Source organism: Clupea harengus, chromosome 7 (genome assembly GCF_900700415.2).
Source record: "Clupea harengus chromosome 7, Ch_v2.0.2, whole genome shotgun sequence".
Classification (NCBI taxonomy): Eukaryota; Metazoa; Chordata; class Actinopteri; order Clupeiformes; family Clupeidae; genus Clupea; species Clupea harengus.
Window position 1 is genome coordinate 27152943 of NC_045158.1, and position 27755 is coordinate 27180697.

At 44.8% G+C, this 27755-nt stretch overlaps 1 protein-coding gene across 1 annotated transcript; it reads right to left on the minus strand.

Annotated features, from left to right (window-relative positions):
* Positions 1 to 27755, minus strand: sorbs3 (sorbin and SH3 domain containing 3). The gene is made up of 21 exons (XM_031570982.2): positions 26428 to 27755; positions 24064 to 24125; positions 22546 to 22752; positions 22060 to 22129; positions 21525 to 21661; positions 19077 to 19140; positions 17584 to 17613; positions 17348 to 17459; positions 16650 to 16743; positions 11372 to 11419; positions 10723 to 10839; positions 8741 to 8799; positions 6380 to 6492; positions 5178 to 5242; positions 4981 to 5027; positions 4130 to 4248; positions 3846 to 3970; positions 2780 to 3319; positions 2546 to 2622; positions 2317 to 2423; positions 1 to 2208 (listed from the first exon to the last, which is right to left on the minus strand). The coding sequence occupies exons 2-21, from the start codon at positions 24073 to 24075 to the stop codon at positions 2147 to 2149; spliced, it is 2205 nt and encodes a 734-aa protein (XP_031426842.1). The 5' UTR covers positions 24076 to 24125; positions 26428 to 27755; the 3' UTR covers positions 1 to 2146.

The following is a 27755-nucleotide window of genomic DNA, read 5'->3' on the forward strand; positions in this document are numbered from 1 at the left end:
TGTGTTTCATTTGTTTATTTGAATATTTTGCAAACATGTGAGTACCTTACATTGAAATACATTGTGCTGTCAGGAAAATATATTATTTTGCAATTTGATAACATGCTAAAAATCTGTACATTATCTTACTGGTCAGACAACCAGAGCAAGGCAAACCAAGCACATTAGACATGAAGGCTTTTATTTACAAATCTAGTGTTTTATTTTTATAAAATGCGAACATGTGTTACCATAGTATAAAAATCAGCCACACTAATCTATAATCATACTTCTTTTGAGTGATAGGAATTTGAACATTTCTGAAGTGAAAGCTGTAATGACTCTTACATAGGAGTCAAAGGTGTTAAAGGTGTCAAAGGCGGCTAGTCATTAGCTAATAGGTAGGGCAGCACTTTCAGGGCTGGACATCACCCTGAGGCACAGTCGTAATATGCGCTGAGTGATACAATCGTAGGCAGTGGCTCATTTATCGCATGCCTATCTAGTCAGTCTCGGCATGTGTTTTCCAAGCAAAGGCTTTTGACCATAAATTTATATCCACTTATGTCTAAAAATCACTGCAGCATTGATTTTTCTATTTTCAGCAAATATGTTTAATTGAAGCCTTTTACAAACAATTCTAGAATTTGGTTAAAACGCGTACAAATTTGATCTTTTGTAAAGTCAGATCTCTGGTGTTCAAGCACCTATTTTGTCTTTTGCGCCAGACACACAATATCATGACCCAAAATGATGAGAATCTGTTTACATGAACAAGCATCAAGCCTCTGATAATGCAAAAAAACAACTGTGTTTCCATTTGTTACGCTAAGGCTGGCTACTCTGCTCGATTACAGATGGTTTCGATTTAAATAGTCACACGCAACTTACTGCAGCACAAAATACTGGATTTAATCGATCAACATCCATTCAATACAGGCACTGAGAAACAGCTTAGAAACAGACAAATATGGAGGGAGTGGTTTTCACACGAGGACAAATTCTATGATCACTTTTGCATGTGTTGGTCACATTACATTAAGTGCTCTGTAAAGTTTAACGCTTTTTTTAGGGCTTTTAAAAGGTGTTAAATTGGCACAGAGGTGTAAGGAAGCTTCAGACAACTTCCATGTGTTCAATATGGAAGAGATTTTACTGAGTCGATACAACTGGTGTTGTCCAAATGTTCAATTTAAATGCTTCCACTTGACTCCGTCCTCCACAAACGATACACATTTCACATAACTGAGATTACGTCCATGATGTTTGGCCTCCTCTGCTTGGATTACAAAAATGAAGTTTGAAAAAAAGCTTTTCTACATATATTGCTAATGTTAACTTTCAAGCTAAACATTCGGTCAAATGCTGCATGGTGAGTTACTGGAGTAAGGAGAAGAAGCCTGTTCGGAGAGCAAAAAAAAACTGGAATAAATATGAAACTGATTTTATGGCATTATACTCTGCTCATAAAGCCAAAGCCATAGAGTGGTCCAGGCACATTTAGTGTCACTTTCTTGTCACCGTCTTCCGATCATCCAGGATGCTGTTACAAATCTGAAATCAAAGTGCAAGACATTTTTAAAGTGGCTCCTTTCATAGAGCAGTAAGACAGGACTGCTTTTTTAAAGACCTAGAGAACCCATGTGCTTGGAGGTGCCTTGAGGTGACGACAGTGGTGACAGTTCAAACCATGCAGACCTGGGTGACCGGCTTTGCAGGAACTTCCCCTTTACGTTCATGTGTGCTGAGACAACCAGTTTGGACTCCCAACTGTCCAATGTATATATGCTGTACAGAGAGACCCATAGAGTTTCATCTGAATGAAGTCCAAGTGCCCAACCCTGTGTTGAAGTGTCCATTTCTGAGGAGTGTTGTGAATACCACACACATGCTGACAAGAGTGACTGGTGGCTTTCTGGACATTTTGTGGTTACATTGTTCGTGCCACTGTGGTCTGGACATTGAGAGGTGTGCATGCAGATCAATGCTGAATCAGGAAATGAGAATAGGAACGTGTGTGTGTGTGTGTGTGTGTGTGTGTGTGTGTGTTTCATGTGTGTGTCTGTGAGGAGGAAGTACACTGCATTAATGTGTGGCAAGCTAGCCTGTGTGAAGTGGATGCAGCTCAAAAGCAAACTTGTCCAATAACAGTCAAACATTCCAGTGGTTACACCGGTGCCACATAGTTGCCAGGAAACGTCCCAAAGGCTTGAGTCCTTTCTGACGTACCTGAAAAAATAAAAAGATAAGAACTCAAACAGAATATTTCTACTATGTAGTGCTCAGTTAAAACCACTAGAGGGCAGTCATGTGTCAAAATTCCCATTAATAACTTACCTACAAACCAGCCATCATCACACCTCTCCATCACCTGCAAAATATCTCCCTCCCTCAGCTCCAGCTCATCCTTGTTGTGCGGTTTGTAGTTGTATACTGCTTTGTATCTGCAGAGAACAAGAGGGGTCAGTGGCACCCTCTCTATTAGCTTGATAAATGCCACTAATGAGAGCATAACACATGAACACATTAGCATTAGCAACATTAGCATAAGTCAAAGAAAACCTACGGTGTCCGCTGTACTACCGTAGAACCAGGATTTGTTCTGGTCTGTGGTGGAGGAGGAGCATTTCTATGGGAATTTGGCTGTGGAATAAATAAAATGAGTTAATGTCATTTTAATACAATGGCACATTATCTAAAATAAAAAAACCTTACATTAGTGCAATGATGCATTAGACCATGTAGCCATATGGAGGCTTTTTAAGAGACGTTTGACTCTGCTAATATAGAGGATGCAAACCTGTGCTGAATATGCAGGCTTGCTACCGACGGTCAGTCCTGGACCCTGAGGAGACGACGGCATGTGATTGGATGTTGACAGTGGTGACTTGACATCTCTATCCAATGGGCTGTGAGGTGCAGGGAGCGTTCCACTCCAGTGGCTGGTCTGTGGTGTGGGTGAGGAGGGGCCAGGCGACGTGTGGGGCCAGTGATTGGCTGCCTGCTTTTGTGAGAGCGGTGAGCGTGACTGGGTGGAGGTGACGCCATGCAGGGAGGGTGAGGAGGGCTTGGCGGGTGAGAGCTGGGCCTCGGGGGTGAAGGGTGAGGGGGACATGGGTGATTGCGGGCACGGGGAGTGAAACGGGCGCCCGGGGCTCCGCGGCGAGGCGGGGAACGTGGGGGACGCAGGCGAGGTGGGGAACTCATCGCTACTTTTGGTGCGGGGCATTCTGTTGACCTGGACGTAGTTCAAGGGGAAGATGCCGCTGCGTGCGGTGCCCGGGACCCGGCCCTCCAGCCATCGATCGTCCACTTGCCTGGTCACGCTGATGACCTCCCCCTTACAAAGAGTGCAACATTCACTGTTAGTTCTCACATTGGGGATTATCACAGAGCACCTTCAAAGAGTGCAACATTCACTGTTAGTTCTCACATTGGGGATCATCACAGAGCACCTTCAAAGAGTGCAACAGTCACTGTTAGTTCTCACATTGGGGATCATCACAGAGCACCTTCAAAGAGTGCAACATTCACTGTTAGTTCTCACATTGGGGATTATCACAGAGCACCTTCAAAGAGTGCAACAGTCACTGTTAGTGCTCACATTGGGGATTATCACAGAGCACCTTCAAAGATGTCTAGGAAGGTAAGACTGAGGGCTGCAGTAGATTAATGGAACTGCCATCTTTTCAAAATCATCTTAGCGACCTTCAAGACCTCAGTTGCTGTTTGGAACAGTACTACACACACACATGCACAGACTCGTGGTGCACACCTCTTTTATTCCTTGAGCACTACTTTTATGTGACAACAATTTCATAAGAACAAAAACATATTCATAAGTTGCAGGAAAAAGCAACAGTCACCTTCTTGAAAGACAGCTCTACAGGCAGGTCCGCGGTGAAGCTGTACAAGGCCACGGCTTCCCCGTACTCCAGCACCTGAACGGTGGGGGCTCTGATGGGCGTGGGCTTCTCAGAGGGGGGATAATCTGGTGTGGAGGGGGCAGAGGAAGGAAAGGGTGAGGTTGTGGAGGGGAACAACACAACTGAACGCTCCAGCGAGCTCCCAAAAAAAAGAAAAGAAAAGGAAAAGAAAAAGAAAGCACACAAAAACATGCGAGTCATCCGGTTTGTTTTGGAGGTAGGACACACCTCCACATAGCTGGTGGGAAAGATCCCAGCTCTCCCGTGGTGCTCCCCGTCGTACCAGTTGGCGTCCACCTGCCTGTGGATGTACACCACGTCACCTTTCTGCAGCGAAAGCTCCCTGCAGAGAGAAGGGCGAAGGAAATGAGATGAGATTGGAGGCAGACTGTGGGGGGGGGGGGGGGGGGGGGGGGGGGGGATCCTCATCCATCACACCTTCCTGGTTACAAACTAATTTCTCTTGCTTAATCCATCCCAATAATGTCCTTAAAAAAGATCACTAGCAACACAAAGTAATTGGGGGGAGGAAATAGATATACTTGCTAGCAAAAAACAAAGTAACTATATTGTCCTCAGCTTCGACTGTTCTCTCCCTTGTATGTCGCTTGACAAAAGCGCGCTGACTAAATGACTTAAATAGTAAATTGTTCTTAGGACATCTTCGAAATATCTTGTGCAAACATGTTTCACAAGTGCTCTATGCGCCTTGATTAACCAGGAAAGACCAACAAATAGCACCGAAAGCATTTCAAGAAATTCCTTTCCAAGGACTGGAGGCAGAATGAAACTCTAAATCTGATCCAACACTGGAATTTGGACGCACAACGGTGCAACGGATTCACCTTTGTGGAATTCTGCTTCTACTTCTGTTACCTCTGAAACAAGACCCGCGTGGAAAACGTTTTGGGAGAGAGTCTCAAGCGTGAAATAATTACAGTTAATTTGCATCCCTGTTCTCCCCCTCCACCTCCTGCTCGGCACTTCCTGACTGTGCAATAAAAAAAAAATAAAAAAACTTGGGAGAGAGGAAATGGTCCGTGGGCCGATCTGCCAGGGATTATTCACTACTTACTTGGGTGACTGCGCTTGGAAATTGAACTTGGCCCGGCCTGCCTTCATCTGCACAGACACACAGATGTCAAAATATGAACGTTAACAGAGGAAAGCAGATGCGGAGTATCAACAAATGAGGGACATTACATCGTTTTTTACAGCATTTGAGAAAGTCAAACATGTAGTGTGTGTTACAGTAGATTCAGAAGATTTGACCTTCTTCTCCTCTCTCTTCGGTGGGAAGTCCATGGCTTCAGGTGCAGGGCTGAATCTGTCTGTACCTTGTTACAGGAGAAGATGAGGTTACCAAGATGTACGGGGCATATGTCAAGTGAAAGGCTACAGTACACAGTACATTCAGTTTCTGAAGTCATTTATTATGATCTACCACAGTAGTGCATACTCTCATTAGCTATACATTATGCTATACATTATGCTATACATCAAATGACTGCATTGAAAACTATACCTCACCAAACAGCTTCTGTTTTGCTAGCATGTTGTTGTGGCAAATTAACAGTTAAGTGCATCACCACTTAAGAATGTGCAATGGACTACTTTTAAGTTTCATTTATTACATCCATCTCACACAGCGTTCTTGCACATAAACCACACAAGTTGATCTTAAGTCAAACTGTACATATTATCTCTGTTGGAAAGGTCTTGTGTTAACATATTAGTTGTCATTCAAGTAGCTGGGAAGTCAAAAGTGAGCTGTCTGGCCTAGCATGTGTATGTGTGTGTGTGTGTGTCTGGCCTAGCATGTGTGTGTGTGTGTGTGTGTGTGTGTCCCTGGCCTAGCATGTGTATGTGTGTGTGTGTGTGTGTCCCTGGCCTAGCATGTGTATGTGTGTGTGTGTGTGTGTGTGTGTGTGTCCCTGGCCTAGCATGTGTACGTGTATGTGTGTGTGTGTGTGTGTGTGTGTGTGTCCCTGGCCTAGCATATGCAACTTTACATTCACTGTGGCCACATTCTCAGGCCAGCTCTCCACGGACTAATCTCCAAGAAAAACAATTGGATAGAGTTGATGTATAATCAAGACTTCCTCCCTCTGGCCTTATTCTGCCAGCTTCCTCTCCCTCCCCTCCTACTCGCGAGGAGGCTGAGCTCGGCCCAAAAACATGCGCAAGTCTAACCTCAATATTTCAGTTCAAAAACATTTTTGACCGCTGATTAGACAGGAGCCCAGGCAAAACAGAACATGTTTCTAAAGACAGACACTTCCTGGGCTGTGTCTGTGGTGGGATGTGTCCTGATATCAAGCCGGGTAACATTCTGTCTTAACCCTCTTACAACACAACACTGATAAAAAACACAAAAGGACACCCTTATCCACTGCCATGGGGATACGAGTTCAGAACCATTCTATGGTGGAACCTAAGTCAACAGGAACTGTTCTGTTGGGTCCTTTTCTTACCTTTAGCATGGAACGAGCCAGGCACCGTGGCCTGAAGAGGAGTGGTCACCGGGACAGTGTAATGGTTTGCAGGAGCCACCACCTTTGTCCCAGAATGCTTTGCTCCAGCCCAGCTGTTGGAAAATGGAATATGTTCAACGAGCCAATTGCAAAGCGTAGTCTTAATTAAATGATTTAAAAAAACAACACAACTCTGATCTTTACTTCACACATGACAATCTTCCTGCTCATCTGAAACTATTCCTGCTGCATACTGGCCTATCATACCTACTTTTGAATGCACGATTACAAGAAAAGGTTCCCTTTCTTCACAACAACCTTTAAGCAAAAAAGTTTGTTGGGATGAATAATTAAAACACCTCAAGACTTCATCTAAAGGGTTCCCGGTAGCACCTCCCGACCCCGTAGTCAAGGTAGGAGCTCGTGTTTGTAAGAGTGTGAGCTCCTAACGCTCAGCAAAGTCAGATGCAGACGGGGTCTCGCACATGTCCCCCCTCAGGGAACAGCCAGCCCACTGGACAAGGGGAAGCAGTAAAAGCTTGCCATACTCCGAGAAGTGCATGTTTCCACTTCTCATTTCCGTGGCAACGGGGGCTTTTTTTTTTTTACAGCGTTCTAAAGGGCTGTGAAAGGTTTAAGTTTTAGTGAATATGTGTGGAAAGCTGAACTTAGCAGGTAACAACTAAAAGGGGGGAGGTGGGGGGGGGGGGCGAAGAATGTATTACAGAATAGGTTAAAAATGTGTGACACAGGCCTCTTGACCCAGTAAACAGTGGAGTGGAACATGCTAGAGTAGTGAAGGCTGGAGGTGCCTCTGACTGAGGCCTTGGTGAAGGTCCAGGAACTACTGATCTAAGACCTGCCTCAGGCCTTGGTGAAGGAACAGGAACTATTGTTCTAAGACCTGCCTCTGCTCACCTCATGTTCCGTATTCAGGCATTCTAACCCTAACCCTGCAGGAACCACTGTTCTAAGGCCAGCCTTTGACTGAGGCCTTAATGAAGGAACAGGAATCACTGATCTAAGACCTGCTCTGAACTTGAGCGCCTTAGTGAAGGTGCAGGAAACCACTGATCTAAGACCTGCCTCTGCTCACCTCATGTTCCGTATTCAGGCATTCTAACCCTAACCCTGCAGGAACCACTGTTCTAAGGCCAGCCTTTGACTGAGGCCTTGGTGAAGGAACAGGAATCACTGATCTAAGACCTGCCTCTGACTGAGGCCTTAGTGAAGGTGCAGGAACCACTGATCTAAGACCTGCCTCTGCTCACCTCATGTTCCGTATTCAGGCATTCTAACCCTAACCCTGCAGGAACCACTGTTCTAAGACCTGGCTTTGCCCACCCCATGTTCCGTATTCAGGCATGTAAGCTAAATTATGTTTTATAGCCGTGGCTGACGACATTCTTTATGAATGACAACGAGGCACACATGAGGCGGGGATGATTATGATGAGGATAATTAAGATGATACAGGCCTGTTTAATGTGATGCACAAATCTGACAAAGGAAGGTGAAACCACTCATATGACTAAGACACGCACACACAGACACACCCTCGCACCCACACACCACACACACACGTTCGCACACAAGCACACGCACAACCGACGCAGGGCCAACTTCCACACTTAAAGCTCAAGGGAGGTCAGGTATGTGGCTGCCAGCCAAACATTGAACCATTAACCGATCCCTGACACACGAGCACTGAGCCGATCACTGGCCCTGTGTCTTCAGAGATCAGTGTTTAATGGGAGATGACCACTTCATTATTTAGACACCACCAGAAAACTGCTTTAATGTGTACTGCAAATTAAACACTGTACATCTGCAATTTAATACCTCTGAATTATACTGTGCACCTCATCACCGTTGATTGTCAGTCGAAGACTCTAATTCTGAGATCTATGACTTTGGATTATACTTTTTAGACTTAATTTTGGGGAAATCTTGAAATGAACCTGTAACTAAAACCCTCAAATAAAGAAAAGACTGGATGGGACAACCACTCATCACAGTGACTGAAAATGTTAGTCACCTAAAATGTAGCTTAAAACAGTAGCACCAGTCGGAGGTCCAACACAACTCAACAGGTTCACCCTGAAGCCCCCCAGCCAAAGGAGCTTTACTTCACAAGTGAGAGGAAATCAGCTGTACTCAGGCATCTGACAACTGATTCACAAGACACACACACACACACACACACACACACACACACACACACACACACACACGTAAGCTAAAAACTACTCTCTCTGATTTTAAAGGCTTTTCACATTACACATGCACAACATTCTTTAAAGATGTCCTCACACTACAGAGACACAGACACATAGAAACAGAGACAGAGACAGAGACACACCTGTTGTCCTGTTCCCTCCCAGGGGCTTGTGTGGCTCCGGAGGTGTTGCTCCTCTCGCCCTGTTGAGAGAGAGAGTCCACACTGAGTCCTGCTCTGCCTTTGCCCACTGCTGCTCTGTCCAGGACGCTGCGCAGGCAGCAGAGCCCCAGCTCAAGGAAAAGCTTAGAGGAAATTTAACAGAGGGGTGACCACTCCCGCTCAGGCAGATGCACATCTCCCCTGGGTCCTACATTCCAAAGGTTGCTGTAAGGCTGAGCTTGGTTGTAGAACAGCCTTAAAATGAGGTGAATCATTCGTGTCTGTCTGGGGAGCAGGTCACTTGGTTAAAGCCATCAGAGCACACAACCAACTGTAGATGATTTCTGAGGAAAGGAGGCGGGGCTTGTTAATCACTCCAAAGACATGACATACAAAGAAGGCCACTGTTTTGCTGGGAAGTTAAAAAAAAATAAAAAAAAGTATTTTGGAAAATCAATGGCCTTTCTTCACTGGGGAGAGGAGGAAGCAGACAAAGAGCAATTGATCGAACACTGAGAAAGCATGCAGAGCGAAACAGATTATTAATCAAACACTGAGAAAGCATGCAGAGCGAAACAGATTATTAATCAAACACTGACAAAGCATGCAGAGCGAAACAGATTTTACAATCTGAGGTGGCACAGGCGTGTGATTGGTGCAGATCAAATCCAAGAGCTGGCAGGCCAAGCAAGGCAAGGAAGGGCATCTGCTGGGTGGGGATGGGACTTAACCACAAGAGGATTGGCAGAGGCAGTTGTCTACTGGGCTGATGTCCAGTGATGAAGAGAGCGAGAGAGAGCGAGAGAGAGAGAGCGAGAGACCATTGGGCACAGTCTTCCACGTCCTATCCCTCTCATAACTGGGTACTACTGTAGACCTTCATGTAACTGCTGTATGTAAGCTGATCTGTGTGCTTCATGTACTGTAATATGTGTGGCGTCTAGAAATAAGTAATTGAGGAGCTTAATTTGAAGCTTTGCCCTAGCGACTCAAGTCATAAAGGCAGAGGGGAAAAAATCAGTTTCAATATAATTTGAATCAATGCTCATTAGTTGCACCATCAGCGTGGTTTAAAGCCAACAGAGCGGTTTCAGCCCACAGTGAATGCAGTGTATGTGGGTTTGGCAGAGCAAAGTGGCAAAGCTGGAAATAAGGGAAAGTAGGTAGTCAGGCAGCATGGCGTGCTAGGAGGTTCAAGGGGCCACAAACCATCGGTAGAGCCCATGGATGGGGAGACTGGGGGAGACTGGGGGTGGATGAGGGAGACTGGGTAGATGGGGGAGACTGGGGGAGACTGGGGGGAGACTGGGGGTGGATGGGGGTGGATGAGGGAGAACTGGGGTAGATGGGGGAGACTGGGGGTGGATGGGGGAGACTGGGGTGGATGAGGAGACTGAGGGTGGATGAGGGTGGATGGGGAGACTGGGGTGGATGAGGGTGGATGGGGTGGATGAGGGAGACTGGGGGAGACTGAGGGTGGATGGGGGTGGATGGGGGTGGATGAGGGAGACTGGGGGAGACTGGGGGAGACTGAGGGTGGATGGGGGTGGATGGGGGAGACTGGGGGAGACTGGGGGTGGATGAGGGTGGATGAGGGTGGATGGGGGAGACTGGGGGTGGATGGGGGTGGATGGGGGAGACTGGGGGAGACTGAGGGTGGATGGGGGTGGATGGGGGAGACTGGGGGAGACTGGGGGTGGATGAGGGTGGATGGGGGAGACTGGGGGAGAACTGGGGTGGATGAGGGTGGATGAGGGTGGATGGGGGAGACTGGGGGTGGATGGGGGTGGATGGGGGAGACTGGGGGAGACTGGGGGTGGATGGGGGTGGATGGGGGTGGATGAGGGAGACTGGGGTTGTTTAGGGCAAGTTTGGGAGAGGGCACAGCCTTCGAGGTTTTGGGGGGTCAGAGACAGTGAGATGTGTGGCAGTGAGCAGAGTCTAAAAGGAGGGTGACTCAGTACCTCACCCCAGCCTTGCCGCCGTGGCTGATGCTGCTTCTGGGAAAGCTTCCTCTCCAACCCGCGGATGTCGGAGTCCAGCTCCGCCTCGAAGCGGCTCAGTTCTGAAACCAGTGTCGCCTGGGCAACGCAACCACGGTCACACCCCGACAGGAACACAGCAGCATGGCATTAAATAAATAATGACTTAATGGTTTTCATGACGTAAAGAAAATGACATTATATAGCTAAGCAACAACAAATGACACCGGAGAGATACAGTGGAGATACAGTGTGCTAGCAACTGCTGTGGTCTGCTCATAAGACTCAATTTACCTCAGCAGAACTTGTTTTTATTGGCTGGTCACGGTGCATAGCTAGAAGACTAAAGAAGCTTTTGGAGCTGATGGATGTATGGGCGCGCACACACACACACACACACACACACACACACACACACACACACACACACACACACACACACACACACACACACACACACACACACACACACACACACACACACACACACACACACACACACACACACACACACACACACAAAGTCTGTGTACATTTGTGTTCAGAATGGTATGGGTATGTAGTTTCCATTCCATCGGGAGATTCACTTCCTTCACCGTTTGTTGGTTTAGCGGTGATGTATGGCACTTACCTCTATGGAGGGGGAGCGTGGATTCTCTGGGCTCCTGACCACCTCGACCTAAGAGTGAGAAATACCAACAGTGTGAGAACAACCAGACATGGGCTTCAAACACTTATCAGGTACTCAAGAACAAGACACAAAGGGCCATATTTTTTCACCAGTGTTTTTCTCTGGGACACATCTCATTGGATAATCACATGACGATCAGGTGTTCAAAATGAATCAATTACGAAGGGTGATTATCCAAGAGGAGTCACCTTTGATTAAATGACAGTTTAAAAGTTTAGAGGGGGCTTGTTTAACGATTGTCTAAAGCAGTTGTCGGGGCAGTTAGCAAAATGGATGCATTGTGCACACTCAAGTTTGCTAAAAGGAGATTGTTAGTCACCGCCGACGGGACTCAGAATATTGACGGGCAGGAGCAAGTAACTCAAAGAGTTTAGCCATATCAATTTCATAATACGATACAGAATTTCCAAATAATCATTTCGCTGGCTTCTGAACCTTATTCATTTTTTTTTTAAATTATAAACTTATAACATTTCTAAAGTGAGATTTTCACACGGTTTCTTTTCGGACGATGTATCAACAGCAGTCTAGGCTTCAAGCTGTACTCTGTACTCAACATGAGCATTGGAAGGCTGTAATGCACAGGTCTGTGTCAACCAATGGAATGAGGGCATGTAGGACTTACAAGCTATGTTTAAGTCCTACATACTTATATTTTAAACACTTTGACCAGAGAAAAAGCAGGCTAAACCTTCCTCAAATTGGCAATGTGTTCATTCTGGTTTCTTAATAACCAAACCGTTAAGACCCAAAACCCTTTTGAAAATGAAATGAAAAAAAACACTTTGCTTTAAAGTACATTTAAGCAGTACATTGAGGCACATGTTTTCCACTCTGATTTTTCTGTTGTATTTTGTCTCGTTTTTTCAAATATATGAATAAACAAATAAAACATGACATACACATGCAGTGGACATTCCTAGTCAAGCACCAGACAACAAGTTTCACACGAGAGTTCACACACTCCAGTCAACGCAGACTCCATAGACACAGTTCATACAAAACAGAAGACAATAAGCCAAGCTTATGTCTGGCAGAGAATCGATGGCATGAATCAGACAGTTCAGACCGCTCAAAGCACTAGACTCAACATAGCAGACGTCATCTGTAAGGAACCTTAAAGAGCATGTAAATTATGTGCAAACAAGCCTCAGATAGACAGAACCACACAAGCCACTCCTTTAAAAGGCTAAAAGCCTCCCAGTCAGAGCCCTCAATCTCCCCTACCGCTTTTTCCTGCTTCTTGAACAGCCTTGGCAGGACCAGGCGCTCTCAAAGCCAAGAGCGTCGCCAGAGCCAGAGGCAGCAGCGCTCACCCTGCAGATCACCGTAACGCCGCCGGCACACTGATGTCACCTGCCAGGGACTCGGCACTTGACACGGGCCTGCGCTCGCGAACAGGCAAAGCAAAATCACCCCCGTGATGCTTGCGTTAAGGATCTGCATCAGGGAAGGGGCAGCCTAGCCTGACGACCTCCCAAGAGAGAGAAAGAGAGAGAGAGAGAGGGAGAGAGAGAGAGACAGAGAGAGACAGAGAGAGGGAGAGAGAGACACAGAGAGAGAGAGACAGAGAGAGAGAGAGTGAGAGAGAGGGACAGAGAGAGAGTGAGGGAGAGAGAGACAGAGAGAGAGAGACAGAGAGAGAGAGAGGGAGAGAGAGGGAGAGAGAGAGAGTGAGGGAGAGAGAGACAGAGAGAGAGAGACAGAGAGAGAGAGAGTGAGAGAGAGGGACAGAGAGAGAGTGAGGGAGAGAGAGACAGAGAGAGAGAGACAGAGAGAGAGAGAGGGAGAGAGAGGGAGAGAGAGAGAGACAGAGAGAGAGAGAGAGTGACTTGCCAGCTCCAGATCCGTGGGGTACAGTACAGTAACGCAAGCAGTTAACCACCTAATCAGTATCACAAGACGGCTCTGCCCTGAGACGACTCTGGGCTCCGCACGGGAACAATGATCTCTATTCTTCTCCCCCGGAGTGCCAAAGCTCATTCTCTTCTCAGCAGGGATTGGAACACAGTGACAAGAGGGTCTCCAACGGCATGGCCCCAGACTAAACAAGCTCAGCTCCTAATCACTCCATTTATGTAAGGTCACACAAACCAAATAAACTAAACAACTACACTTAAAACATGTTAATCACACTGCAAGATTATACTGTAGTTAACCACAATCACCTTTGCTGCTACTGCTTCTGAAAGACATATCTCTGGACTCAATAATCACAGGAAGGCATCGCTCAAATACTTCCAGGATGTTTATTTTAATTTTATTATTATTTTTTTTTTTTTACTTTTTTTTTTTCTTTCTTTGTTTTTAAATATGCACTTTTTTTTCTCTTCTAAGGAATTTCAGTTATGGGCACTGTTTTATGCAGAGATGGTGTTGTAGTGGCGGCCTCACCGTAGCCCATAATTCCCATAATCCAATGCTCAACCTCACAGGTAATCTCCACCCATCTTCACACCGTTCACTATAACAGTATTGGATACAGCAGTACTGTAAGTAAGTAGTGATGTATTCACTATAACAGTATTGGATACAGCAGTACTGTAAGTAAGTAGTGATGTATTCACTGTAACAGTATTGGATACAGCACTACTGTAAGTAGTGATGTATTCACTGTAACAGTATTGGATACAGCAGTACTGTAAGTAAGTAGTGATGTATTCACTGTAACAGTTTTGGATACAGCAGTACTGTAAGTAAGTAGTGATGTATTCACTGTAACAGTATTGGATACAGCAGTACTGTAAGTAGTGATGTATTCACTGTAACAGTATTGGATACAGGCAGCACTACTGTAAGTAGTGATGTATTCACTGTAACAGTATTGGATACAGCAGTACTGTAAGTAGTGATGTATTCACTGTAACAGTATTGGATACAGCACTACTGTAAGTAGTGATGTATTTTCGCCTTTAAAACTGCAGCAAAACCAAAACTCTCTCTCTCTGGTGGTGGATTCCATACGTGTACAGAGATACTGTTACCCTGCAGAAGAACTACATAAAAGAACGAAGGACGATGCAGTGAGCTACTTGTATCGAACCTCTGGCCAAGGTTATATTGTAGGTTTTTAACTGGTTAATCATACTGCAGCCAAGCAGTTTCATAGAAAGAGAATCCCTTTTCATTTCTCAAATGTCGACAACTATAACTCAGGATCCTTCAAGATCCATCGGACGACCAACGACTGTCTGCTGGCGAGCTGCGAAGGACACAAACTGTTTTCCCTGGACCTGCGCCCAGCGCTGTTCAGCGGATAATGAAGGACGCACCTTCAGTCGCCAAGCAGGAGCAATCGCAAATAAGGCTGGCATCTGAGCAGAGTCCGTCTGTGTAGGTGTATTTAGCTGAAGTGAGGAAAGGGTGTATGATTTAGATGTGCAGCCTGTGATTCTCATAGAATTCGGTCTTTGACAGTTCGTTATCTTTGATAGTTCGTTATCTTTCTTTTATTTAGTTTGCTACCCTGGTACATAGATGCATGAACCAGCTCTCTCTCTCTCTCTCTCTCTCTAACTCCCCTCTTATCTCAGTTTGATCGCATACCGCAACATCAAGATTTCAGTGCTAGTTGGGTAGACTTTGCTGGGTTAAAGACTTTGCTGGGTTCAAGACTTTGCTGGGTTAAAGACTTTGCTGGGTTCAAGACTTTGCTGGGTTAAAGACTTTGCTGGGTTCAAGGCCTAGCTGGGACTAGCCCTCAAGTTGGAGATCCTTTGTCCCTCACACACACACACACGCACACACACACACACACACACACACCTCACGCATCCTGTGCCCAGCCCCATTTTAGTTGGCGCCAAGCACAGACGCTTGCGCACTACCCTCACTTACGCACACACACACACACACACACACACCTCTCACCATCTGCCTCTCACTCCCCTTCTCTCTCTTCACACGCACACATACACATACATACACACACACACACACGCTCTCCCACACGCACGCACACATTCCCTCCCACACTTGAACATCAATAGTGTTTAATGAAACAATTCATTAAAAATAAGAGTAAACTGTTGTCCAGTCTGTCCTTGCAGTAATATCCACCTGAAGCAACAAGGTACTCCTATAAGCTATCCTCTGCACACACACACACACACACACACACACACACACACACACACACACACACACCTGAAGCAACAAGGTACTCCTGTAGCCTTCATTGACCTGGTTGTTTGCCATAGACTTAGTTTTGTAATTGTGGTGTAATTGTAATACATTAATAGTGCAATACCAGCTAAGACTGTAGCACAGGGTTACAATCAGACTCAATTTTAGTAGTTTAATTATAAAATACTGAACACCAAAATGAATGGTTATTCATTCTAAGAGACTGATTTTATCACCCTGTTACACTTACAGTAGTCACGCCCACACAAACACACATATGCTCAGAAAACTAAAACACACCTTCATACACACACACCTTCATACACACACACACACACACTCAGAAAACTAAAACACATCTTCATACACACACACACACACGCTCAGAAAACTAAAACACACCTTCATACACACACACCTTCATACACACACACACACACACACACACACGCTCAGAAAACTAAAACACATCTTCATACACACACACAACACACCTAACACATCTTCATACACACACACACACAACACACTGGACACAAAGTCCACCTTGTATACACCTACTATCCTCAGTCAGTCAGTCAGTCAGTCAGTGCTGTTGATATCCTCTCTTGCCAAAACATGTTTTTGGTTTCCTCCTGATCATTTCCCCTACCAAAGTGGCCCATGCAGGAGTTAAAACATCCATCAGCTGTGCTATAAATAAATGTCAGAATATGCACGGCTATCTCCTCAATTTGTAACAGGGACAGTGATAAAGCAGCAGTAATCGAATTGTCTCCTAAACTAATTTGCAAATTGCTCGTTGAGTACACAGAAACGTCAAACTTCTCCATTCCAAAGATTTCCCACAAAGAGGACAATGACATTCACTCACAAACTCACACACCAAAGAGGACAATGACATTCACTCACAAACTCACACACCAAAGAGGACAATGACATTCACTCACAAACTCACACACCAAATGCTGGCCAACTAAAAACCACCCAAAGACTCCGTAGTTCCGTAGTCCATTATCCTCACAGTGCCGCATCAACTTATCAGTATTCCTACACAAACATAAACAATACAAAAAAATACAAGCAAGCTTACCTGGTCTCTATTCCCAGAGGTGTTGCTCCGTCCAGGTTCAAAGTCAAAAATGCTCTTTGGCTGCGGGTGCTTGTCTCCAACTCCCAGCTCACTCCTGAAACATAATCCCAACAAAAAAGTCAACACACACACACACACACACACACACACACGCACAGTCAGATACACACACTCTCTCACACACACACACACACACACACACACACACATGCCCGTACAACCACTTTATCAGGCTGTCATTGTCAGTGCCTGCAGTAACAGATCCCAACATGTCTGCCTAGTTCTATTCTTCCCTTCCCGCGAGTTTCCATTGGAATTTATGCGGGCTGCCTAGTATTAGACCCCGCTAACCGTAATCACAGGCCATGTGTGAGTTTCAAAATGGCTGACCTCATGCTGAGAACATGGAGTTTTGTAACAAAGAGCTATTTTATTTTATTGGTCATGACGTTACATCACTTCAACCCAAATATTCAGACAAATACTGGGGTTACAGCTATGACTGTCTTAGCAACCCAGTTTGATATTTATGCATACACACCCAGTTGCAGAAACACCCCCCCCCCCCCCACACACACACACACACACACACACACACACACACACACACTGTATCCACTCATTCGCTGATTCTTCCTCTGAAACCTCATATGACCATATAAGCAGTGTCAGTTTCACGAGTCTGTCCATCTCCTCACCAGTCAGGCAGGGACCCATAGGGGTCAAGGGTGAACGGGTCCTTCCCACTTCCTGCCGGTCCATCTACTCTCACCATGTTCTCTGTGGTCGGTGTGGGGGACAGCTGGCTCCCTTTGGGGAACATTACAAATAAGAAAATCAGATTCACCCATTACCCACGAACACCCCCATTATATATTACTCAGTAAGGAAACATGGGAAATGGAGTTTTATAACATGTGAAACCATGACTCACTTTCAGCTGACCAATATTCCATTTCAGAATCTAGGGGGAAAGGACATGAAAGGTTACACTAATACACATTACACAATTCACACTCTCCAGTCTCCAAGAGTGTTATTCACAAAACATCACACCGGAGCAGTTGGCCTCTGTTGCTCCGGGGGCGACAGTGGTACAGTGGTAGAGAAGTCGTTTAGTAGGTTGCTAGTTCGATTCCCTGTCGAAGCGTCCTTGAGCAAGACACTGAACCCCTAATTGCTCCTGATGTGCAGTGTGCCATCAGTGTAAATGTGTATACATTGTAAGTCGCACATATGTAAGTCGCTTTGGATAAAAGCGTCTGCTAAATGACTAAATGTAAATGTAAAGAGGGTGTGTGAGAGAATTGAAGATCCTGTACACCTCCTGTGTGGCCATCCTGTTGTACATATAACTCAAGGGTCATAAAGACAAGACATGTTCTTGGATTCCATCTGTTTATTTGTGTTGGTGCCTTGACTACATGCGTGTCAGAGGGACATGTTTGAGCTTTTACGTTTTTTGCTTTTTGCTGTCAGATAGCTTGATACCCTGTGTTCTGTGTTCTATTTACAACAACTACTCCATGTAGGAACCTGTTCATGTTACTAAAAAAACTTCTATACATGCAAATCCCGGAGCACATGGCTCATATTAATGCTTGATATGAGTTTCTTCCCCAGCCAGTTTGCTCCGAGCACTATGAGGTGAGCTCATTGAGAGTAGCAGTAAAATTTTGACCTCCAAATGCCAGATCTGTTGCTCTCCATTTTGGCTCTACACTGTTGAGTCACATTCCAGTGGCATTATGAAAGTATTGCTGTCTGGCCAATTTCTGCCTTAATCAAGCAAGACTTCCATCTTAACCCCCAGAGTAACAGGATCCCTCATGTCGGATGTACTGTACATTCATTCAACGCCAATGCAACAGCGTAACTGTGTGTTTATGTCTTCAGACAACAGTAGTCAAGGACAACTTCTTTATTCTACATTGCTACACTACTTGATGTAATGGCGCTCACAGCAGTGAAACGCATGTACTGTGCACACTTAGAGTACACACGCATTTGTACATGCATGCATGCGTCATTTTTAACAACAGTGTTTGGCTCATTTGGTGTTTCCCTGTGGAATTCAGCAGGGTGAGAGGTGTGTGGTAGACCTGTGAACACCGCAGCAGCTATTTCTCTTAATGCGAGCCTTTAGGCTTTAGGCTCACAGGATGCTGCTCAGCTCAACTCAGCTCAGCAGTAACACAGACTGACAGAGAGGAATTTTCTCACTATGTGATGGTATCAGTGTGAGTGTGAGTGAGAGGGAGGAAGGAGAGAGGGAGAGAAAGAGAAGGAGGGAGAGAGAGGGTGGGAGAGAGAGGGAGGGAGAGTATGGGAAGTAGAGAGAGGGAGGGAGGGAGAGAGAGGGAGGGAGAGAGGGAAGGAGAGAGAGGGAGGGAGGGAGAGATAGGGAAAGAGATGAAGAAATAATACCTTCTGGCTTCTTGTGAATCTGCCTGAACATGCTCCTGTACCAGTCTTTGGGTTTGTTCACACTCTGAAACAGACACAGGGAAGGAAAGAATGAATAGCTGAGTGGACATGCGACAGTGAAAACAATGCAAAGACAACTGATTGTGGTACCACAACCACCTTGTAGCTTTCAGTACATATGCACACCAGAATGATAAGAATATATCACAATAGACTGCAATGACGAGACTGCCGTCTGTATTGATTAATGTGAAGACATATTTAAAAGATCCACTGTAGATTAAATGCCAGACAGCAAATGCTATGTCCTTTTTTCAGAATGGATACCTCTATATGTATATGATAGATAGGCAGACATACATTCCTCTATATATATATATGATAGATGGGCAGACATACAGTGTCCTATGCATCAGAATCAGAATCAGAATGGTGTTTATTGGCCAAGTAAGTTTTCACATACAAGGAATTTGACTCCGGGTTGAGTGGCTCTCAATGAACTTACTCAAAAATATACAACACAACAGCACAACGGTCTCAAGAAATATACACAGGGAGGAATGACTATATACAGGTGAAACTGTTTCTGTGAACCTTAAATAAATAGTGCAAAGAAGTGAAGAGTGCAAGGAGTGCAGAGATAAATATGATCTGCTGTCGATCTCATCCAACTGTACATGTTCTCAATGGCAGATAAATATGATCTGCTGTCCATCTCATCCAACTGTACATGTTCTCAATGGCAGATAAATATGATCTGCTGTCCATCTCATCCAACTGTACATGTTCTCAATGGCAGATAAATATGATCTGCTGTCCATCTCATCCAACTCATCAATGGCAGTGCAGACATGAGGTGTGTAGTCAGGGCTTAGGCACTCTGCACAGGGCCTTATATGGCCAGATGAATATGCAGTTTATCTGAATCATGGCTATTAATCGTCTCATTACAACATGATAAGTGAGTATACTGGCCGTGATCTCAATGAGTCACAGCAGACTCAGAGCTAAGGGTTTTAGTGGAGCGCTTCGGAGAATGAGCATAAAGTCAGTAGCACTCGCCGGATGTGCATACTGACCATTGAGGCGTCTCAGAGAATGAGCATAAACTCAGTAGCATTCACCTGATGTGCATACTGACCATTGAGGCGTCTCAGAGAATGAGCATAAACTCAGTAGCATTCACCTGATGTGCATACTGATCTTTGAGGCGTCTCAGAGAATGAGCATAAACTCAGTAGCATTCACCTGATGTGCATACTGATCTTTGAGGCGTCTCAGAGAATGAGCATAAACTCAGTAGCATTCACCTGATGTGCATACTGACCTTTGAGGCGTCTCAGAGAATGAGCATAAACTCAGTAGCATTCACCTGATGTGCATACTGATCTTTGAGGCGTCTCAGAGAATGAGCATAAACTCAGTAGCATTCACCTGATGTGCATACTGACCTTTGAGGGGTCTCAGAGAATGAGCATAAACTCAGTAGCATTCACCTGATGTGCATACTGACAATTGAGGCGTCTCAGAGAATGAGCATAAACTCAGTAGCATTCACCTGATGTGCATACTGACAATTGAGGCGTCTCAGAGAAAGAGCATAAAGTCAGTAGCATTCACCTGATGTGCATACTGACCTTTGAGGCGTCTCAGAGGTCAAGGTAGAATGCACCAAAGAGGACAAATACACACTCAGGTGCATGTAAACATTTATGAGAGGAGGATATAAGATATAAGATATAAGATATAAGATATAAGATATAGGATATAGGATATAGGATATAAGGATATAAGAATATAAGAATATAAGACATTGTTGTTATTATTGTTGTTATTATTATTGTTCTTATTGTTTAAGTGCTTTGGCAACACTAGGATATAAGATATAAGGATATAAGATATAAGGATATAAGGATATAAGGATAAGATATAAGGATATAAGATATAAGATATAAGGATATAAGGATATAAGATATAAGGATATAGGATATAAGATATAAGGATATAGGATATAAGGATATAAGATATAAGGATATAGGATATAAGATATAAGATATAAGATATAAGATATAAGGATATAAGATATAAGGATATAGGATATAAGGATATAGGATATAAGGATATAAGGATATAAGGATATAAGATATAAGGATATAAGAATATAAGACATTGTTGTTATTATTGTTGTTATTATTATTGTTCTTATTGTTTAAGTGCTTTGGCAACACTAGGATATAAGATATAAGGATATAAGATATAAGATATAAGGATATAAGATATAAGACATTGTTGTTATTATTGTTGTTATTATTATTGTTCTTATTGTTTAAGTGCTTTGGCAACAGTGTACCATACATTCATGCCAATAAAGCCATTGAAAATTGAAAAAATTGAAAATTGATATAAGGATATAGGATATGAGAGAGGGTAGGCTCAGCGGGGACGTACTGATCGGGAGGCGATGGGCATGCCTGTCTCGTCCACAGGGCCGATGCCTGAGAACTTAATCAGTCGCTCCTCCCTGGTTCCTGACCTCCGTGGAAGGGTGGAAGATCCTCCAGACTGCATCCCATTGGGCATCACTCCTTTCAGTCACACAAAAAAACAAGAAAAGTATCTTAATAATCTCATTTGAGAGAGACCACGGCAAACCTGCTGTAGACAATGGATTATGGTAACAGTATGTCAATATTCCGTAGGGATGATGTATTTAAGCCATTTTGAATGTTATTGAAAGCTGTTAATCATGTACTACACATTTGCTTACATCATTTGGAACTTCATTTACAAGAAAGGGATTATTTCCACCACTAGTGGGCCCTAGAGAGCACATGTGCACATGAATGTGAGTGTAAACAGTTTAGGTGTTACCATCTATCCATAAAATTGTATAATTATAATTTTTGAGAGTTTTTTATATCACTATACTACATATAGTGATATGCTGTGAGTGACTAGCTTTAGATCAGAGAGACAAACATACCTGTCTCAGAAGGTCCATAGTAAGATCCGAAACTTGGAAGTGGATATCCGCTGCCATTAACCTCTGCAACCTAACAAACGCATAACCAAACCCCATCAAACTTACTGACATGTGGACCAGCTCATATAACAAATAATCAACATGAATTAACCAGAACAAAGCATTTCCTCTTGTATTCAGAAAAGACCATGCAATGCAGGAGAGTACCACTAGGTGGTGCAGTTGTACAAAAGCTGGCCTTGGTCAGTGTAAACATGACTAATCTTTTGTAGGACACGTCAGCTCAGCAATTACATCTTTGGAACACTTTGAGTGCAAAGGTAATGGGTCATAAAACAGTGTCATCTGTAGTTGATTGACTTTCTCCTTCTAAAGCACCAGTTCACCTGAAGTCCAATAAAGGTGAAAGTCTGTCCATATTTTTTTTGGTGATGACATAACATTGCACCACAGAGCAGAGTGATTATGCTTCAAGCTGCTACTGGCCTGGTCTTGTGTGGAGGGAGGCTGGACCATCCGGAAAGGGCTGAGAGGGGGGGTGGGCAGACCAGGGGAGATCACCACTACTTCCTGGGTCAGCTCTGGAGCTGTGAGCAGCTGCTGCTGCTGCTGCTGGGGGTGTCCACCCTGAGGGCCCCCGTCTGAGAACACGATCCGTGAGCCATTTAGATGGTTGTGCACCTCCACCTGCCGCTGAGGATGAGCAAGAGAGCGAGAGCAACAGTTACAGGAGAGAACAGACCCCTCGGTGGCCACATCTCTTCATCTCTTCATCTCTTCATCTCCTCAACTCAGGTTAAAGAGAAGGAGACTAATAAGGACACGTACAGAAAGAATGAATTGTTACACGAGCACAGCACAAACACACACTTCTCTCCTCCTTCCTTAGGTGAGGCTTGTCTCCTTTTCTCTGGAGCCTAATTGGCCCTTAGTGTCCAGGGTTTTGGTGAGGCTGTAATTTATTTAAAGTGGTGAAGGTAGGAAGAGGCGATCCAGCCTCTCCATCGTCTCTTTAGCCAGGGCGAAAGGAGAAAGGCCCCATTGTGGCTAAGCAGTCAGGGGGGTGAAACTGGAGCGGCTCATTATGGCCCCATTAGAAGACTATTCGGGGTGGGGGGGCACTCTCCCTCGCCCTCCCAGGCCAAGAGGCGCTGCCTGGGCTGTGGGGGTCAGAAGGGGGTCGCCCCCGTCAACCATCAGAGGGGAGCTCTGTCCGAGCTCTGTGTCACGCCCCCCCCCCCTTGTCGTCATGGCGACCGCTCGCTTGTCAGTCCATCCCTGGGTGCCGCCCCCCCCCCCCCCTGACTCCGGCATGTTTGTGCACCAGGGCCGCCGGAGCTGTGGGGGTCATGGGAAGATCCTGGGATTCTCACCGAGTGTGAAACTGTATCTCGTAAAAATCAGCGAGATGCCATTGTGAAGCTCAGGGACTGAGGCATTCGCATGGAAATACAAGACTAAAAGCCATAAATAGCTCCCTTTTTCATTCAGGCTGGGACATCTTGGTCTGTCGCTGCAGGTTTTCGGCCAAATTTGGTCGAAGAAACAACAGTTTTGGAAGCTTTCAAAGGTATCACTGACATCACTGTCAGTTAATTACAAGGGACACTTTGGTGTTTTGCCCAATGCCCAAAACTGTAATGGTTTTTCTTTAGCAATTAGTTGAAGGGAGTGGACAGATCTCTAGATTAAAGTAGATTCATAAACCCTGTATTTAGATTAGATTAGATTAGATTCAACTTTATTGTCATTGCACAGAGTACAAGTACTGAGGCAACGAAATGCAGTTAGCATCTAACCAGAAGTGCAAAATCAGAAGAGTGCAGAGTATGTGCAAAGTGGTAATATAAAAATAGATAAATAGAATATATACAGTATGGTATAAGACATAAGTAATATGAACAGTAAGCAGCAATAGTGGTGGTTAGTGCAGATGTGATAGAGATATATGATATAGATATACAGTATTTATTTATTCCGTTTCCTGTATTGTAAAAGGCATACCTGTGGCTGCATGTCATCTGAATGTCTGGATCACCGATGATGGCCTGCACAGGATCTTTGAACTATGACAATGAAACAAACAAACAAAAACCACATCATTTTCATGTACACAAGAATACATTACATTTAAATGATACAGTTTAAATGAGGGTTAAATGTCCTCATTTGACTATATCCACAATGATTTTATTAACACACAGGCCTCAGAAATGTAACACCAGTACGGAAACAAAAACATGACAAAATAGTTCAGACGGTCAAGGCCAAAACATCATTTAACACAATTCCCCTATTTGACCAGACACCCTATAAGATGATGCAACCCTCCTGATGAAATGTCATTTAGTGAACCACTAAATGAGAAGCACTCAATAGAAGCTATTTGACCAGACACCCTGAAAGATGATGCAACCCTCCTAATTGAAATGTAATTTAGTGAACCACTAAATGAGAAGCACTCAATAGCAGCTATTTGACCAGACACCCTGAAAGATCATGCAACCCTCCTAATGAAATGTCATTTAGTGAACCACTAAATGAGAAGCACTCAATAGCAGCTATTCCCAGGCTCATGCTGTGTGTGTCTGCATTCCTTTCACCTTAACTTTATTGAGTTATCCGATTTGGCATCCATGGAGTCCCATACAGACTGCTGAGATGCTCCTACAGAGGCACTGTGCCTTTAAGCCTACAGAGGCACTGTGCCTTTAAGCCTACAGAGGCACTGTGCCTTTAAGCCTACAGAGGCACTGTGCCTTTAAGCCTACAGAGGCCCTGACCAATTGTGTTGTCCATACACAAAGCTAAGTGGTGTCAGGTTGAATGTGTTTCCCTCCAGGACAACAACACACAGTCATGTATGAAGCCTTATTCTTTTTTGTCTCCCTCAACAGGTTCCTATTGAAAAAAAGCTTGTTTGTGATCATAAATGTACTTATGGTCCTGGCAGGTTTTTTCAACGTATCCAGCAAACACTTCTCAGTGTGAAGTAGAATGCTGTTTAAATGCTGTTAAACCCCATCAAGTGGAAACCAGTGGCATCTTTTCCTTGTCACCATAGCGAAGCCCAAAGCAAAACAATGAGGCTGAGTCACGAGCTGGCCGGATTCTTCCAGAACATAACGCATACCCTGGACAGCACAGGACCGAGAAGCCAAACTGAACACACAAAAAAATTGCAAAGCTATGCTGGAAAAAAAAAGGAGAGAGAAGCTAGAAGAGGATTAAAAAAAAAGGACTTCCAAGTTCAAATGTCCGGCACCTTGGCAAAGCAGATTAGGAAAGCTGATTCTACTTCAAAGGACTGCGGGATCGAACAGAGAGGGTCATTTCCGCTCAAGAGGCAGGCAACCTCCTTACCCTTGGTATCTGAACAGGGTCAGTAGTAACTATGTCGGTTGCCATGGAAACTCAGGACCTGCGCCCTCTGAAATGATCGCAACTTTCCATTTTGGGGGGGTCAGTTTTCAGCTGCTTAGGGAGGCAGGCAGATCGCTGCTATTCCAACTGAACGAAGATGAGTTTTCCAAGCCCAGTCGAAAAGGGAACATTGCAGAGTGTAATGATTGTGGTCAGTGTCCTGACTGCCATATCCAGTATCTTGCGGTCCACAACCCACTGCAGGGGCCTCCGGCACAGGGGGATAGTTAACCCTCCCCGTCCTCCGGCACAGGGGGATAGTTAACCCTCCCCGTGCAGCCTTAAGCAGATGTGTCTCCCCAAATGACTCATAACCCCCTGACTGTTACATTACATAACAGGGAGAACAGCTCCGTCGTGTGTATGTGCGTACGTGGTACCAGCATTTTTTTTTTTTCAAGTTGATGCACATCCCCCTGCTGCTGAAAAATGATCAGACTTTGTCAAACAAGGACGCTACAGGGAAAGAAACGCTAAAAGCTGGTACAGTTTTATTTGTCAACAGGGAGGAACTGAGACCGAGATCCACCATACCTCTGGATTACTGTGGTCTGACTGTGACATTACAATCACTGCTGACATTTCAGCAGCTGAAACTAGAGATTGTCTTGCCACTAAATTTAATAGTGAAAAGGTCAATCTCTGAAGTAAGGCAAAAATGTGATCTGTTGACCCTTTCCTTCTGTTCAAATCTATGGGTTTGATAAACAGTAAACAAACCACACTAGCGTGTCTGTTTCACTTTGTTTAGGTGTTCGAAACCCAAGAATGTTCGACGCTTTCCCACAGTCAATCCTGTGCAATGACTCCCAGCTCTGCTTCTCAGTCTACCAAAACAAGCCCTTAAATCAGAGAAGCCCCTCAAAAAAAACACCAAGCCTTAAAAAGCTGGTGAGGTTGTTTGGCCTGCTGTTCACCGTGTCTGGCTTTTGAAGCTTTCATTACCTAAATGAGTATTGAAGGGGAGACCGGGGAAAACGCCAGGAGCTCCAGCTCTCAGTCCAGCTCTCTCTCCCTCCAAAGCCCCGATGCTCTCGCCAACCCTGAGGAGAGCCGAGAGGAGAGCCAACCTAATAAGGTCAATTCAGACCTCTCACATCTGCCGAAAGAATTCACAGGAACACACAAATCGTGTTTACTTTGAACACCCTACACATTCTTATCTGCTTACAAGCACTGAAGCACACTTCCCTTGCCAGCAGCAGAACACACTTGGAAATGGGTGGTGTTGGGAGATATGCTTCAGGAGAACCGGCTTGTTTTGCTGGGTTACATATTATCAGAAATGCTCTTGATGTCTTGAATGGGTAGGACATCTTCCAAAAAGTCAGCCCAGATATTTACTTGCTCGACCAAACATGGAGATGGGAGTTTAGAGTGTGGGAGCTGGATTTCTCTTGGGCCTGCTAGGATGGGGATGCCTCGTCTCTGTAAACTTGGCTAGGATATCAGACGGCTTTCTCAGAGCTGTGAGACTGCTTTGCCTGCGTGTCAAATGCTGCCAGCTTTATTGGCAACTAGACACCCTGCCTCCCGTCTGTTCACATTAGATTTCTTATCTATTCAGCAGTTCTTGAGAGCAATCAACATTATCTTGCAACACACTGAAGGGCCAATCTGTTTCACTCCCTTAGCAAGATGCTAAATCTCTCAGTAATGTGTTAACATCAGTCAGCCGGCCCGATGCTGTGCTAATGCAATCTTGCACTTGGAGGTAACAGGATGCAGAGAGACAATGAGACACTCGAATTGAGCGCCTGAGGAGGATTGTAAATCACTCTCACATGGGCTCCCGTCAAGGGGACAGGCTGGCTCATATGGGATGGATTTATGCCCACATGGCATTCAGCTTATTCATGAATTCTCACGTTATCGTCACCATGACAGGCAGCCTCATAAGGGATGGATTTTTTTGCCCACATTGGAATTCAGTTAATTCATGAATTTGTACAACATCGTCACCATGACAGGCTTATTTATGTTGTTCACAGCTTTTAGTGTAACAATACAAACATGTCATGTTATGTTGGAATGTAATTTTTTGTGCACACACAATGTGTTACCCCAATAATTAGAAAGAGGTACACATCCCCCTGACCGAGGTATCAATGGTGGTTTCTCGGCTGGGATGAGGTATTACCAGTGATAACACGACCACAGCACATGAACTCCACAAGTCTCTGTTCATTTGTGGAACTCAATGGCAATACTAAACAGGCTGGGGGGCCACAGCCAACAATCAAATCCCATAGAACAACACTACCCAATGAGGC

Coding starts and splice junctions, on each gene's coding strand:
- sorbs3 (XM_031570982.2), bottom strand. Junction 17,460..17,583: donor GGAATATTGGTCAGCTGAAA/GTGAGTCATGGT, acceptor TGTTCCCCAAAG/GGAGCCAGCTGTCCCCCACA. Junction 10,840..11,371: donor CACGCTCCCCCTCCATAGAG/GTAAGTGCCATA, acceptor TGCGTTGCCCAG/GCGACACTGGTTTCAGAACT.